This window comes from Rhinichthys klamathensis, unplaced genomic scaffold, assembly GCF_029890125.1.
Source record: "Rhinichthys klamathensis goyatoka isolate OS25496 unplaced genomic scaffold, OSU_Roscu_1.1 h1tg000176l_1, whole genome shotgun sequence".
Taxonomy (NCBI): domain Eukaryota; kingdom Metazoa; phylum Chordata; class Actinopteri; order Cypriniformes; family Leuciscidae; genus Rhinichthys; species Rhinichthys klamathensis.
Window position 1 is genome coordinate 11,216,966 of NW_026606705.1, and position 16,847 is coordinate 11,233,812.

Consider the following 16,847-nt stretch of genomic DNA (forward strand, 5'->3'; position numbering starts at 1 on the left):
GCTTGAGATCGAGGATGGGCCTGAGGCCACCAGACTTCTTTGGCACGAGAAAGTAGCGGCTGTAAAAGCCTGATTCGCTGTGGGTTGGAAGAACAGCTTCTACAGCCCCTTTCGCCAGTAAATTCATCACTTTGGTGCGGAGGAAGTGAGACACATTGCTCCTTACCGATGTGGAGACCACGCCCCTGAAGATGTGGAGACTGTTCCAAGATGGCAGACACATTGACGTGTCTGGAGCAGTCGAATGTGGCATCTACGTATATCTATGTTGTTACCTACATAAACATTGTTTTGTGAACTTGGTCAATACACAGCAAATGCGATGCTATGCAAACTAAATGTATTTTTGAAAAGCCAAGCAGTTTTATTACAGTCACTATTGTTTTGATTGTCTTTGAGCTACTCTGACACCTTCCATTTAGTAGCCTGACTTTCTTTCCTTTAATTACAGATATGACGTGTGTTTGGGCATTCGAAAATCCAACTGTAATCGTGTGTAGTCTATATGATAATGTATTAAAATCGCAGAGGGCCCCTAGAATCTTCGCTCCGCTAGCGACAGTCCTAAACTCGCTACACGACTGTAAAGTAATGTGGCTGGCAAATGTTTTTTGTGCACACTCACAGCATGCAAACGTGATTATTTGCTAAACGATTAAACGCTAAATGTTGTTGATTATTTTAATAATCTATTGCATTTATTATTTTTTATTATTAAACAATTAATAAATGTTATTCTTATTAATATTGAAGCCCTAAATACATTAAATATTTGGCTAAATGGTCACAGTAACATAAACACTGGGTGATGCATTGTGCTTATCTGCTTTCTGCTGATTGTTCATCTAGGTCAGTCCACATGGAAGAAAGTGCACACAAACAAAACCATACAATCTTTATTTAAAAGCATCTCTCCACAAACTCATTTGAAAATGAACTAAAAAGCAAAACCATTTCTTCTTAAGCTGGCCTGGCCACCAATAGAAAATCTATCATCATGTCATCAATTAAAAAAAACCTAGAGATTTTAAAACTGTTAGATGTAAAGGGGTTAACTTAAAATGTTAAAACTTAAAAGTTACTCAGCTGAAATGGCACAGCTAGATGTTTTTCTATAATGCAGTGTTTCATTAAAGCAGAGATGCTCCCGCAGAAAGGCTAATATCTTATTCCATGCGTCCTCTTGTGCGTACGCATGTGATTGGGTTTGTCCACCCCATAGAGTGAAACCTGCAACAACAACACCATGTAAAACAGATGTAAAACACACACACACAATCACAAATAAAATCCAGAACTGGCATTAAGCCAATAAAAAAGAATAAAAAATGAAATTAGACAATTACTTATGCATGCATACGGTATACCTTTGTGTTTTGTCGAGTATAGGTTGAAGTTAGTTGCACGAAAGTGAGGTGAGTATGGCGGTTCAATAAGATGACCAGCCCCGGGATATGCCAGGACTTCCAACAAGTGCCGACTTCCTGCTTTCTCCATCATCCTCTCAATCTGGGTTTAAAAGGTAAAATATCAGAGATCCAAATCATGTCAGACATTTTGAATGAAAGCTTTTTAATAAATTAATAGTTAGTAAAATTTTCATTTTCCATTTCATAAAGGGTACAAAAGGGGTTTGAAATGCCTTTTATTTTTTACTCTTTCCCTGCCATCGTTTTTTTTTAAGTTGCCAGCCAGCGCCAGCATTTTTGATCACTTTCACAAATTTTTCATGGCCAAACATTTTTAATGTTTGATGATCGCTTTATTTTACTTGTGCATAAGCAATGCTTTTATCGCTTGCTTCTGCTTCTTTATGCTTCTGTGTTTTGATCCAGAGATTCTGTTCTCTTTCAGAAGATAAATAACAGCAAGCCCTACAGTGGAAATATAACAGTGGAAACATTGGTTTGCAGGAAAGTTCTGTAAATGGCGGGGACCATAGACTGTAAATGGCGGGGACGCGTCGTGTCATAAATGGTGGAAAATTCCGCCAATGGTGGGGAAAGAGTTAACAACATTTACGTTGTTTAACCTTCAAAAAACTTTTTTGCATGTTATCCAAATTTAGGCCATTTGAAAACAGTTTCAAAAAGTTAATACAACAGTTTCAGACAGTTATTATATTAACAGCAGACAATATAATACATAAGAAATGTAACTCACATCTTCAGCAGATTCAACTGCAGGAAAAGCCTGATCATCGCCAGCAGTCACCAACAGAAGTGGACACTTTATTCTCCCAACCTGTGTGCATTTAAATAAAAACAGACAATTAACATCACAAGAAAATAAAAATAAGTAAAACAGACTATATATCAACGTATCCATAATATCAACATATACTCACATCTACTTTGACTGGTGGGTCAAACTGAGTGGGTAAGAGAACATCTCTGTAAATGACCTGGTTTTCCTCATTCACACGTCGTTTACCTATATTCCTGGAATAAAATTTTTAGTGCTTATCATTATTAAAATATTTACATTAAACAAATTTACTTGATATAACTGTTGTTTAAAAATCGAGCAAATGATTACAATTATTTCCGTTCACATTGTATTGTCATACCGTGGCCCCATAATAAATCTGAACACTTAAGTCAAACCTAAAAAAAATGAAATTGGCCAAATTGGCATTTATTTGAAAGAAAAAGTGTTTTACAAAAATACGTTTTATAAATAGACATCGGTACTATGCTCTAAATGTACATAGCACAAACAGTCCTGCAAAGTTTAGTTCCAACCCTGCTCCAATACACATACCGTAGCTTTCAAATAATCCTAAATGACTTGATTAGCTTTATCAGATGCGTTTAATTAGGGTTGAAGCTAAACTCTGCATGAGTTTTACACCGGTGTTCGAGTGGCCCCACGGTTGCCAGCCAGGCCTTGGTTTGTCTTACTCCATTCATTCGTGAGGGGAACCCCTTGTCCTCTTTCTGACGGAACATATTTTCTTTTTATCAGTTGGGTTGAAAAGTGTGGCACCTTCACACAGAAATGCATCTCTGTCTGTGCTGTCTCAGGTGTAAGCTAGACTTTTCTGGCATCACTTGTAGCCCAATAAAACTGGTCATCTAAAACTCTTTCTTCAATTTACTTGGTCTAGCTTGTGGGTACTACTGACAAATACAAATATTTATATAGGGTTGAGAGCTTGGAAGGCACATACGGTGGATATAAAATATGATGTATATTTGTTTATAAATATACAGAAACTCTACAGATCAACTATGTCACACGGTTGGTGTACCACATTCACAGTGGCAAGTCTCTCATTTGGGAAATAAAGTAAATGTACATCCCTATAAGGCAGTGGATAGTTAAATATATCATTAAGTGTGGGTCCCACTTAATGATATATGTGCAGAGGCTACCTGGTCATCCCCATCCACTTTAACTAGTTTCTACAGAATTTCTTATGCGTCATATACAGTTTTTGTTCCTGCAGTTCTCCCAAGTATAGTTTTCTTTCCTGATGGACGTGTATCTTTAACTCTTTCCTATGCTGGTATGTGGTCATCCAAAAGCCTCACTGACAGTCAGGAGGCATAAAATAAAATGGCAGTTATGAATGTAACTGTAGTTCTATGAAAGCCAATGACAGAGATGCAGTACTTGTCAAGTTCTTAAACTTTTAAGTGTGAATTAAGTGCTCAAATTTTGGGACCACACTGAATAACAAAATTGCAAAACACTTTATAACACCATAACATATTTTCTGTTTTCTGTGTCTCACTTATTCATCTCGTCAATGAGTTCAAAGAGGTTTTTGTCAAAAGGAATCAGGTGACTTCCGTTAATAGACACACAGCACTGGGGCTAGAAGACAATAAATAGAGACTGATCAACATACCAATGTAATACAAGAAAAATATATCTGCATTCAAAATGTAGATTCATGTGTGTGGGTCTCCAACCATTCTCCTGCAGAGCTACTGTCCTACAGTGTTCAGATTTATCTCCAATGAAACACACCTAAACCAGCCAATCAAGGTGTTCAGGGTTACTTGAAAATCACAGACAGATGTGTCGAAGCAGGGTTGGAACTGATGTCTGCAGGACAGTTGTTCTCCAGGAACAAGGTTGGAGACCACTGGTGTAGGCCAAGCAAACCTTGATGACATTGGAGTAGGCCACAATACTGAGTGTGATTATACTTCCAAAAGACAGCCCAAGCACAGCCAGTTGATCCGGCTGTACCAATGGATGATTCTTCAGGATCTGGTATGCTTTCTACAGGAAACATGTAAACACAAATTTAAACGCACACATCTGTAAAGATTAATCAACTGTTCACCACACAACCCAATTTAGGTTTGCATATACTCAAACCCAATGGATTCTGCTTTTTGGGTGAAGGTTGGAGGTTTGTTCCACCACTTAGAGAAAATGTTTATATAAGAATATATTTTAACTTTCTGCCTTTGATAGGATAGTTCAGTGAGAGACAGGAAACAATTGAATAGGAGAGAAGGGATTGGGACCATAATATAGTTCACCCTTTTTTAAGAACATCAGATTTTAGTAAAATAGTAATTTAACCACCTAGTCTTCTGAACATAACATTTGGGTCTAGTGGTATTAGTGTGTGTGTAGTGACTAGTGAGCAGTTTTCTCAGCCAGAGTTATTGGTGTGCCTGGAAATGCAGTGAGATAGGAAGCATTCTGTGTCTTTCCATCACTAAGAACATATGTCCCCACACGCATTTTTTGGCAACCGTGAGACTGAGAGGATCAGTAAACTTTGTGTCCCTAAGGAACATGCAAGGGGTTCCGTACCCTCACTTTATCCCCCTCCTGGAAACAAGGAGTGTAAGCACTCTGCTTAGTATCAATGTACTTTTTCATTTTGTGTTGCAGCCGTGTAACCCTTTGGCGAACAGTCATGTCAGTTGGTGTGTGCACAGGAGCAGATGGCAAAATAGACAGATTTGTGCACATTTGCCTGCCATAGAGGAGCTGAAAGGGTGCAGCATGTGTGACACCTACAAGAAGTCAGTTACCGCAGGTTTCCATGTAGCTGGATGGCTATTTGTGTTTGAGCACACGATTGAATGTCTCTACAGCACCATTAGCTGCCGGGAAGTAAAGAGAGGAATGATGATGACGAATATTCCTTCCTTCCAGAAAAGCAACAAAAGCAGCAGATATAAACTGAACACCGTTATCAGTAAAAATGCTCAATGGTTTTCTATGGCGACTAAAGACTGATGACAGAAATGAAACCACAGAATCCATTATGACAGTGTGAGTAAAAGAGATCTCAAGCCATTTGATGTAATAATCAGTTAAAGTTATTGCAAACCTGCAGTTGGATGCAGCACTGTCAAATGGCCCAAATATATCTACAGCTAGCAGCACTGGCTGGAGAAGAGCAGGGTGTGACTTGACAGTTTTGTCATTGAGCTGACACATGTGGCAGGAACGAACTGCAACATTAACCTGAGCATCCATCTCTGGCCACCAGTAGAGATCACGAAGGCATTGTTTGGTCCTCACCTCGCCTGATGTCCTTTATGCGCTATGGAGAACAGCACAGAACAAAGAGCAGCAGGTGCAATCGGCCGTGAGCCTCGGAAGACAAAAATGTACTTAACAGACAGTTCCAGACGTTGTTTATAGTATATGGCAGGAACTCAACTTCCAGTTCCTTGGGTGAAGAAGGTCAACCATGGTCCACGCACAGATAAAGCCTTAGGAGGCAGGACTTGATTGTTTTCAATCGTCATGAGTGGTGTCCCTTTGTCCACAATGTAGAACATAGCAGAATCTGAGCGGTCATGTAAGGAAAGTGCTCGCTGACAAACACCCAACCACCGGATTTGGGGTTTAGAATACGTCACATGTCTGGCTGTGGGTCACGACAGCACAACGTTTCTGAAATGGCATGGATAAGTGCTGTAGGGCAGAATAGATACGAAAGACCCAGTGTCAACCACTAAATCCAGCACACCAGTCTGTGAGCCAGAATATTGACGAGCTGAATATTCTGTGTACAGTACCTTGCGCATGTTTGATTATGCTGATTGGCACAGTTTAGTCTAATGTCCAATCTTTTTACACTTTATACACAGCGAAAGCATGACGTCCTCTTCCCCACCTGAGCAGAAAGACGAGGTGGATGTGGCGGTTTTCCCCTTGCTCTGTGTTTTACTGTGTGCTGCACCGCTTGTATGGGGGCCGTAACCTGGAGGGAATTTTAAATAGATTTAGCCTGATTGGCTGCAGGATCAATCTGGCTTGCTATCGTAACAGCTCTGCCCCGTGTAAGATCAGTTTCTACTAAAAGCCTCTTACGTACTGTATTTATGAGATTTCTTGTCTCATGAGGCGCCTGACAGCGATTACCAGCTAATATGTTAGCTTTTGGCACAAAGTAGGCTTTCAATGCTTCCTCTGCATCCTTATATGTTGTACCTGTTATAGGTAATGTGTTAAAAACCCATTGCCCCTTTGTGCTAAGGCAGTGAAGCAGTACAGCTCTCTGTATTTTGTCTGGCCAGGCATACCCTGTAGCTTCAATAATTTGTAATTGTCAAAGATCCACAGCCATGTGCTGAAGGGCATAGCAGCGTCACCGGGGCAAGGCAAGAAAAAACTTTGGACTTTGGAAAGCCATATTAGCAACAGCCATCTTCTTGACAAACAAAGTCACTATTTGTCTAGTCATCACTATTTGGCCCTTGGTTCCCACGCCCCTTGTAAAAATCACTCAGATCTTCTCACTTGCCCATTTTTCATGCTTCCAAAACATGAAATTCAAGAACTCCCTGTTGAATAAAGCTGGTTGGCTGCTCTCAGCTGGTTTAAGCTGGTCTCCCAGCCTGACCATCTAAAGAAGTGTCCAAAAAAAACCTTTCTTCAGCAGGGCTGACCTTTCACTTGCTGCCTAATAAATACAACCCCTTGACAGTTGCCATTATAATTACATAATCAATGTTATTGACTTAACATTTTGTGTACAATGTTGTGGCAAATCAGTGAGTACCTAATATTATCACATTTGCTTTGATGGCCAATAATTTATTTTTGAGCGTCTCCTCTGGAAACACAGGCAACTAATAATGCCAGATCACATCAATGTAATGCCAAGGTTGATCCTCATTAGGAGACTGTCATAAGTTCTAAATTACCTCAAAGTAAGAAATATCAACATCTTGCAATCTCATCTCTTTTGGAGCGAAGTAATCAAGTGCCATGGATGCAAAGCCATGAGATGCAAGCAGGGCAGAGCGGTATTCGACCAAACCACCACCTGCTCCCCACAGGTCCAGCACTCCTGGGTACGGCCCAGGGCCTAAAAAACACACAGCAAGTAATTTTTACACACAAGCAATGATCATGAAAGATCTAATAGATTTGACCCCTGATTAGAAATCTGTTATTTAATGTGTGTGTGTGTGTGTGTGTGTGTACCTGGAGGTAGGAATAGTGTTCCTTGTACTTCTTCCTCACTGATGTTTATCCTTTTCACACCTGGTGCTATATGCCAGCGCTCTATGACACTCGTTGCCAGGGGTGGTTTCTGGCTGAAGCCTTGAGATAGATGCCCACTGTATACTGAAATGTGAACTACCATCGGTGTAAGAACATCCCTCTTGCGTATTCTGGAGTAAAGAGTATGTAGGTAACAAAAGAGAGTGTCAAACCCCTCAAATAAAAAAGAAACCTGCATTTAAACTTGGTAATAAAAAGCACACACAATCATATTGTTCCAGTCTAATCTACCTGAGTCCTGGTTGATTTCCTGGTACGGGTCTCATGCTCCACAGCAACCCCATTGGCTCTGCTCCTTCATAAGTGCCTCCCAAACTTTCATCTTTGGTCCCTAAGGTATATATAATAGGGCATATCCACATCATGTACTTAATCTCTTGATCATTGTTCGCTCAAGAAATATACTGTGAATTCTAAATCTGTAGAAATGTGTGTAACGAGTTAGCTCAAAGGAGAAATATTATTAATCGATCATAACTTGTTATGATTAATTATGAATATTTGGGTCAGTTAATTGGATTAACTTGGTGTAGCTAAATTAATATTACAATCAATTAATCAGTTCATCCAACAAACTCTTTTGATTATTCATTAATTATTTATTTCTTAGCATTTACAGCTTTTAGAGCATGTAACAAGATCAAGATCGTAAAAGAGACTTTGTCTGCAAGCAGTGAATCAGAACCAAATAAGTATTGTGCACAAGTTTTATTTACTAAATCACAAACATAACTAAACTAAACACACATACATACATGCATAGGTAAAATGGTGAGTGACATAATGAAACCGGAAGCAGGAAAAACCTGTTTAAAGACAGACTGTACCACATGTTTTTTTTTTTTTCTACATTAGGTTTATTCTCCGGATTGCATGGGATGGACCCCAGCAGAATGTTACATTAGAATAGTCCTCCGTTTCAAACCTGAATATTGCAGGTTTGAAACGGAGGACTATTCTCAGGAATGTAACATTCTGCTGGGGTCCATCCCATGCAATCCGGAGAATAAACCTAATGTAGAAAAACATGTGGTACAGTCTGTCTTTAAACAGGTGTGTGCCAAAAAGTCTACTGGCCCAGGTGGCATCTCAGCTTTTTTGTTAAAGACTTTTGCAGAGGAATTGACCCCAGCACAACGTCAACAATCAGTAGGGACTCACACTGTTTCCAGCCTGTGGAAAAAATCTTTTATCATACCTGTCCCTGTCACAGTCTTCGTCTGCACCTGTCTGTCTTATTCATCTTCACTACACTTCCCAGAATCCTTCTTGTCTCCACACCTGTACTCACTCCCTCATTATCCACCTGTCCCTCATCATCATCTGTGTCACCTGTCTTCACCTCGTTAGTGTTGATTTGTACTTGTATTTAGTTCCTTCAGTTTAGTCATTCTTTGTCAGTAGTTAGTCTTACTTATTATGTTGTGAGTTGTTCTGCCTGTTTGCCTTCTTGTACCTGTTTTTGAGTTTACACTTAGTAAATGTTTGCATTGGAGCTTTTGCCTCAGCCTCCTTCTTCAACCCGCACCACAACCGTGACAGAACTACTGACCAAGAAAAAGAAAAGAGAATGGATTTTGCAGCAGTAGAGATTCTGCTTCTCTCCCAGGAGGATCTGTCCCTCGAGGCCCACACACTGAGGTATTTGAACTTAGTACCATATGTTCATTATGATGACACCAGCCTCAGTGTGTTCTTCCGGGCAGGTCTCAATGCTGAGACCAAGGCACGGCTGCCCGGAGATGGGCCTCGGGGGAACTTTGTGAAGTATGTGCAGTGGGTGTTGAAGCATAATCGTGAGTCTCATCCTGCTGAGACTTCTTCACCACTGGTCCCGTCCAGCATAGATCCAGAGCTTCCACCACTGATCCCGTCCAGTCCAGAGCTTCCTGTACCGCTGGTCCCGTCCAGCACAGAGACCGTCCCGCCAGAGACCGTCCCGCCAGAGACCGTCCCGCCAGAGACCGTCCCGCCAGAGACCGTCCCGCCAGAGACCGTCCCGCCAGAGACCGTCCCGCCAGAGACCGTCCAGCCAGAGACCGTCCAGCCAGAGACCGTCCAGCCAGAGACCGTCCAGCCAGAGACCGTCCAGCCAGAGACCGTCCAGCCAGAGACCGTCCAGCCAGAGACCGTCAACGTCCCGTCTACCCAGCCAGAGACTGTGTTCCCACCCAGCCTCCCTCTCCCACCTCCTCTCATCTGCCACCATTCCACTCTTCCGCCACCGCCTGTCATCCCCTCAGCTCACCTAATCACCTCTGACGAGGTGGAGTCGCTGTGGGCCTGCCAGCCTGCAGCTCCAGCGTGGCTAGTGGCCGAGTCCCCGCCTACACCTCAGTCCTCAGAGCCCACACCTTCATCTCGGCCTGTCACTCCTTCGCCTGCACCTAGATCCACGACTCCTTCATCGGCTCCGCGGTCTGTCTGCCCGGAAGCTCCGCTGGGCTCGATCGCCACTCCAGGTCGGCCTTTGGTGGTCAAAGTCCAGTTCCTGCCACGGACTTCCGGGATTCGGGCTGCGCCCTCACCCTGCACCCCTTCAGCATCCATGGACTGCTCCCTTCCTCAGTTCTCCCCGTCGGCCTCCCTCGCCACTTCGTCACCCCGGTCATCCATCCCTACGTCGCCTCTTCAGTCCCGCAGATCAGCGGCGCAGCTTCTGTTCTCCAAGCCTGCGATGGCACCATGGTTCTTCGGACACTCGGTTTCGCCGTGGCCGTCCGAAGGGTCTTCACCGCCGTGGCCGCCTGAAGGGTCTTCACCGCCGTGGCCGCCTGAAGGGTCTTCACCGCCGTGGCCGCCTGAAGGGTCTTCACCGCCGTGGCCGCCTGAAGGGTCTTCACCGCCGTGGCCGCCTGAAGGGTCCGCCCCGCCCTGGCCACCCGAAGGGGTCTCTCCGCCCTGGCCACCCGAAGGGGTCTCTCCGCCCTGGCCACCCGAAGGGGTCTCTCCGCCCTGGCCGCCTGCACGTCCTGCTCCGCCCTGGCCGCCTGCACGTCCTGCTCCGCCCTGGCCGCCTGCACGTCCTGCTCCGCCCTGGCCAGCCTTCAGGGCGCCCACCCCCCCACCCCATTGATGTTCTACGGCGCGAGGTCGCGCCTTGTTGAAGGGGGGCGTTCTGTCACAGTCTTCGTCTGCACCTGTCTGTCTTAGTCATCTTCACTACACTTCCCAGAATCCTTCTTGTCTCCACACCTGTACTCACTCCCTCATTATCCACCTGTCCCTCATCATCATCTGTGTCACCTGTCTTCACCTCGTTAGTGTTGATTTGTACTTGTATTTAGTTCCTTCAGTTTAGTCATTCTTTGTCATTCTATGATTGTCTCTGGTTTGGACTGATTACTTAACATTATCTATTGCTCTATATTATAATTTTTATTTAGATTGATCTATTCTGTGATTGATTTAGAATTTATTTTAATTGTATTTATTTTTTATTTTTAATGTCTCATTTTTATCCTGGAAATTCAGCATACACTATGCCCAAGACAAATTTCCCTAAGGGGACAATAAAAGTATACACAAAAAAAAAAAAAAAATGGAAAAGATCCATTTAACTATGAAAACAACCATCAGCTTATCATTTTCAGAGGACCTCATTAAATGTATACTTGCATACTTTGCAGTGAAACATTTCGCGTAAAGTTCCTGAAGAAGGATTTTTGATTGTCCAAATTGGAAATTGAGTCTCAATCGATTTCTTCGGCATTGACTGAAGAAATGGTGATGAACTTGTTGGTTGGTTTGACTGTGTTCCCATGCCTGGAGTGCAGATTGTGGCCTGCCGGCCCTGGGCCGGAGAGGACACGCAGAGCAAACAGGAGAAGGGAGGCAGTCAGAAGAGTTGATGGTGGGAGTTCCAATGTACTTCTTCTGCATTGAATGAAGACGTTGTGCCAAACTCCTGATGTTGTCCTTGATTCTGTTGTGGTTGAGAGAGTCATCTCTCTCCTGAATGAGCACATGGCTGGTTGTGAGTTAAGGCCTGGGGCTTTTAGGGTTTAGTGAAATTAGAACATTTTTAAGAGATCGTTAATTTAGTTATATAGCCATGCAAGTTTTTATATCCACATATTTTGTTCTAATGTCAAAAGTAATAATCTCAGGGTTTACTGGATTTTACACAATTCTTTTTGTAGTGTTATTGGTGGTGATGTACTAAAATAAACATTGTCACGTGTGGACCTTTCTTCTTCTCACAGTTGATTCCTGATGGCAATTACTTGAGTCACCCTGTCGTTTCACAGAATAGTACAATGGCGAGCGCGTCGAGTATAAACGCCTCCCAAATGGCACTCTCTAGTGGACAAACTAGGGATGGCATGCAGGGGTTTATAGAGATGCTCTCTTGAGAAAAAATCTCTCTCTGCAGAAAGGTTCTCTCTTAGAGACAAATTCATTTGATTCGTTTGTTTTGATGTGTTTGTTGGGTTACGTATGTGTTTTGTGTTGGGGAACACCGGGGCAGAAGCCTTTTTTTAGTGGGAGGGGGGGGGACAAAATGTGAGCGTGTGGTTTCTCACAACGGACCCCCTGAACGTGGGGGGAGAACACACAACGTCCACTGAACACATGGGCTGGGCATCCTTTAGAGGAGGGTGGCCAACCCATCAATGAGAAACCCTCCGTCTTTTGGACAGGGGCTCTGGGGCAGCAGGAGGGCTAGGCAAACACGTAGGGGGGCATCTGGCGTGGGGCCGCCTTCCTGGGTAGGCATAACTTGAAGGCCTCATCCTCCTCCTTGTCGTCGCATCGTTGCTGAATCAATGCGACGGTGGGGCCAAAGAGAGCCCTCACTTTCAGGGAAACCCGACAGGTTAAGCCAGAGCGCACGCTCTCCCACAACAGAAAACGCCATGGAGCACCCGCAGGCTTTTACGGCCTGATGGGCATTACGGAGGATGAGGTCACTAACAGTTAGAACCTCCTTCGACAGGGTTGGTGAGGGGGTTCCTTTGTCCAACTGTTGCCCTAAATCCTCCAGAATCTCTGCCTGGGAAGTGGAGAGGAGGGAAGAGACATTAAGGGCCCTGACAGCCAAGGCCGAGGACTTTTTAGCGGCCTAGTGCACTGAGGCAGAAACGTGGCAACTTTCAGACGGTGCCGCAGGAGTTTCTTCTGCAGCATAAGGCAATGGCTGCAGTTCTCCGGGTTCTCCAAAGCATCTTCTGCATGCTTGAGGCCCAAGCAGACCACGCAGAATTGGTGAAGGTATTTCGCCGCGATCAGCGCACCACACACGATCTGGGCAGGCCCGTGATAGGCTGTCTCCAGGAGAAGCGGCAGATTTGGAAAGCGCCATACCTCGAAAAAACTGAGAGAAATCCGTTGTGGGCCGCCGTGGAAAAGGGGAGCAGGTGAAAAAATAAGAAGAACGTGGGCGGCTCAGGATGCAAACACAGCTAATCTGGCTGAATAAAAAGACTGTCACATCTGGCAGAGGCTGATCTGGCGATATGCCCTCATGAAGACAAGTGAGCAGTGTAAATCCAACTGAACTGTGTATGTGCAGAGATCGCGAGCAGCGAATGTCAACTGGAGAACAGCAGCGCTTGCAGGCGTTATACCCTCAGGTAAGGGGGTGGGGCCTTACCTGGCATTGGCTGCATGCTTTTGTCTGTATAGCCAGACTTAGTGCAATTGGATGCTTCTGCAGAGGTCAGGTACAGATGCCCTTCCCATAGTTGGATCTCGAACACGAGATGATGAAAGAGAACCCAGAGGACGCTGCAGGCAATCGTCGAACAGAAGCTTTAAACTTCTTATTCTCACTTAAGAGATTCCCGTTGCGAGCTTGCAAATACATGATAGTTTATGAAAGTAAACATTTGTCCATTTGTTTAGCTTAAAGTGGTTACCTGAAGAAAGCCTGCAGTATTTTTATTGGCATTTTAAAAAGAATCTTGAAATACAAAGCATAGGTAACACAGGCGGTAAAATAAAAAGATATAAAATTATATTAAAATAATGTCTATAATAATATGAAAGAAGTTTTATTAGGTTGTGACATTTGTTTGTGTTATGTTGTATCAATTGTGCATTAGTCGTTACTTATAATTGTCACAGTATGGGTTTGTGTTTCCCTGGTTCACCACTAGAGGTCCTCTTCCCCCACGGTGTCAGTCACATTAGAAACTGCATTTCCCACAATCCTTGTCTGTTCTCATCATTGTTCATTGCACCCAGCCTGTCACCAATTATGATTGTTAGTCTGTGTGTATAAGTACCCTGCTTGTTTAGTGTTTGTTATGGAGTCCTTATCAATTATCAAACTATGTCTGAGGTCTGTTTCTGTCTGCTCATTGGTCTTTGTGTTTTGGATTACTTATGAGGATGTTGACCCCTGCCTGGACTGTTTTGTGAGTAACGGATTTCCCTATTAAAAACTTGCTGAGTGTGGATCGTGACAATATGCTGGGAAGCTCAGTTGAGCAACAAGATAGCATCACATCTCAATTCTCACAAGGATGCATTTTGTGTCCCAGCATCCTTCCGAGTTTGTTATTTCAAGGTCGCCTGGCAGGACTGGTCTCCACGAGATCGCAAGTTTGTTATTTGCGTTCTTGGAATTGAGAAACAGCCAGTGTGAGAGATGCTCTGCTCTGTACATGTCTCATGAGAGGTTTCAGTAACTCAAAGTAATGGAGATTTGAGCTGTGTGTCATCTGCACCTTTTCATTCTAACAGTAACAACTGTTGTAACCATAGTATTTCAGTGAAACTGTGGGTACCATTGTAACTTTTGTAAGTCGTGCATTTAGACTACCACGCACCTGTAACTGTTCCGTGTTCATCACTGATGTAGTGTCCAAACGCCTCCCAGAAGTCCTTATCCTCTGTTTGATGTAGAGAGTGTAGTGTCACCTTTTGACTTGGCGGTAAATTTGTTACAACAATCCGAAACTTCTCATCCACCAGCCCTCGACTGGGATGGACAGAGAATAGTGGACATGTCCTCTTCTGAGTGCTCACAGTCCTATACAGAGATTACAGGAGAGATTGAAACAGTCATGGTTAAACTTACCTTTTTTCACTTCCACCAAAGAAACATCTGAAAATACCACCAATCTGAAAGTTACTTCTGGTTTAACTTAATTTTGCTTGTGTTTATAAGGAATATGGATGATAGCCGGAGAATACCATTCCAAACGAATTTGAATTCTTTATCTCAGGTTTATGTGTCAGGCTTACAATATCTAAAAAATTCAACCTTATTTAGTTTCCAACTGGGTTAAGCAGTATTACTTGTTTGCTGAAGATCAAGAGATAATTATGCAAAAATATGAAAAATGATGAGAACATGCTTCCCACATCTCTACTTTATGTAATTTATCTTCTGCAAGATTATGGTTCAATCTATTAACGGCAATTTGGTCACATGCCACCTCCAAATGTGTTTTGGGAGTAATCACAAAACAATGTGGATGCCATTCGGATCAATTGTGAATGTAAATGGTGCCATATACTCTGATCATAGGTGTTTTAGATATCAGACTCTGAATCTGATCATTGTGTTAGTGTCCATTTAGAAACTGGCATATACAATTATATGTGCAAAAATTAGATGTTAAATGGTAGCCATGGCCTTTACCGTAGGTAAAAACCCTTAAAAAAATTCTATGAGTTAAAGTTGTATGATAGTATTTAGTGGGTTTGACTCTAAGATGAAATGTGTTCAACAGTGAATTTATACAAATCAAATGACTTACCTTAAGGATATCAGGTTGCTCACACAGTTTATTTCTTTCAATGCTGTCACACGTGCCATATACAGAAGTTTAGAATTAAAAAATGCTGCAGTAAAACTCCTCATAATTGTTGTGCTAGTTCTTCAGGGCAAGGAGAAGACAGAGGTGTACTTTTTTCCAACAGTTCTCTCAACAAAAAAAAACACTGACCCTTCAATTTAACAGTTCCTTTGGCTTTGTTCTCCACAGAGATGCACACAGACACGAGTTCACCAAGTTCTCTCTCACCTTCCCCAGTTACTCAGTGGCTTTTATCCTGTCGCTCCATGCCAATTACTGGAATGAGAAACTGGCATTAATCATGCTGCACTGATCTTCTTACTCACCACTCATCTCCTGGCTCAGGTCACCAAGTGGGTCCAAAGGGAACCAACAGGATTGAAAACCACTGGACTAGAGTGACTTGCTAACATGAGTAGACATGAGAAAATAATCAACGAAACAGAGGAGACTAAATAGCAGACTAATCAATGGAAACAGATGGACAGTATACTGTACAGCTCCTCAAACAAAGATCTGCAGTTCACCAGCACCCACTCCGCAAACGCAGCGAAATCCTCCCGAGTCAAGTCCCGCTTGATTGTTTTTCACATTAGAAAAGTGGTTTCACTCGGAAATATGTCACAATACAGAAGTCAAGTAGGCCATAACTTCCATTATATGGTGACTTTTAATTTGCTCAGCAGGATTAATGAGATTACGCAAAACAAAACATAAGATATTGGTATTAAGATATTGACTTCATGACATACAGTACATTTTTAGTTAGACTCTGCCCTTTTTGGACCATCAGTAGGCTGAACAGTTTGTGTTACAATGTAGGGTTATTTCCAGCGTGGGGCCAGTTTACATCGGGAATGAGCAGGATCATTCAACCAAACCAAGTCTCCCACATTGTATGAGGTGCTATTTGGTCTTTTTGCTGATCTAAGCTAACAGGAGTGTTACATTGTTACGTCACAGTGTATATAAATTGCAAATTACTCGTTTTGAGACAGTTTATGAGTCATTGGGAAAATAAAAAAAGGAGGGGGTGGATTTTTACCATTATAGGGTTGTTGTGTACACCCCCCACAACACATCACAATTTTCACACAGTTTCAAACACAATGTAAAAGTAAATTTTGCGATTGAATCTTTCGATTAAACCATTTCCCTCAGGATGATAAGGAGTCCTAATTCTGGTGGCACCCAACTTGGAACACAAGATCCTTGATTAGATCTGCCTAAAACTGGCAGCCTTGATGTGTATGATGACGTTCAGGAACACCATGCTCTGTGACATACTGTTCCGTTACAGCTCTCTAATCTTTCATAGGGTACAATTTTACATACTTAGTGAAATAGTTTTGGAGAATGAGGACATATTTATTTCCTGATGGTGTCACAGGATGTTCAGTAATCTCAGCTGCCACCTTTCCAAAAGGGTGATTGGCTGTGATAGTCTGTAGGGGAGATACTCAGTGTGGGACTGGCATATATCTTAACTGGGATGAAACACACTAACACAGGATAGTATACAGAAATGACAGAAAATGCTAGGGAGAAAAGTGGAGGCTGACAGAAGTCAGGTTCGAGCTTGGGCCACTTATACAA

General features: G+C 42.9%; 1 protein-coding gene across 1 annotated transcript; it reads right to left on the bottom strand.

Annotated features, from left to right (window-relative positions):
* Positions 1-3,185: 3,185 nt before the first annotated feature.
* Positions 3,186-15,491, bottom strand: LOC130092548 (peroxisomal succinyl-coenzyme A thioesterase-like). Its single transcript, XM_056260444.1, has 7 exons — positions 15,213-15,491; positions 14,277-14,479; positions 7,732-7,831; positions 7,420-7,610; positions 7,137-7,300; positions 4,117-4,236; positions 3,186-3,822 (listed from the first exon to the last, which is right to left on the bottom strand). Exons 1-7 carry the CDS (start codon positions 15,314-15,316, stop codon positions 3,736-3,738), a joined length of 969 nt encoding a protein of 322 aa, XP_056116419.1. The 5' UTR covers positions 15,317-15,491; the 3' UTR covers positions 3,186-3,735.
* Positions 15,492-16,847: the final 1,356 nt, after the last annotated feature.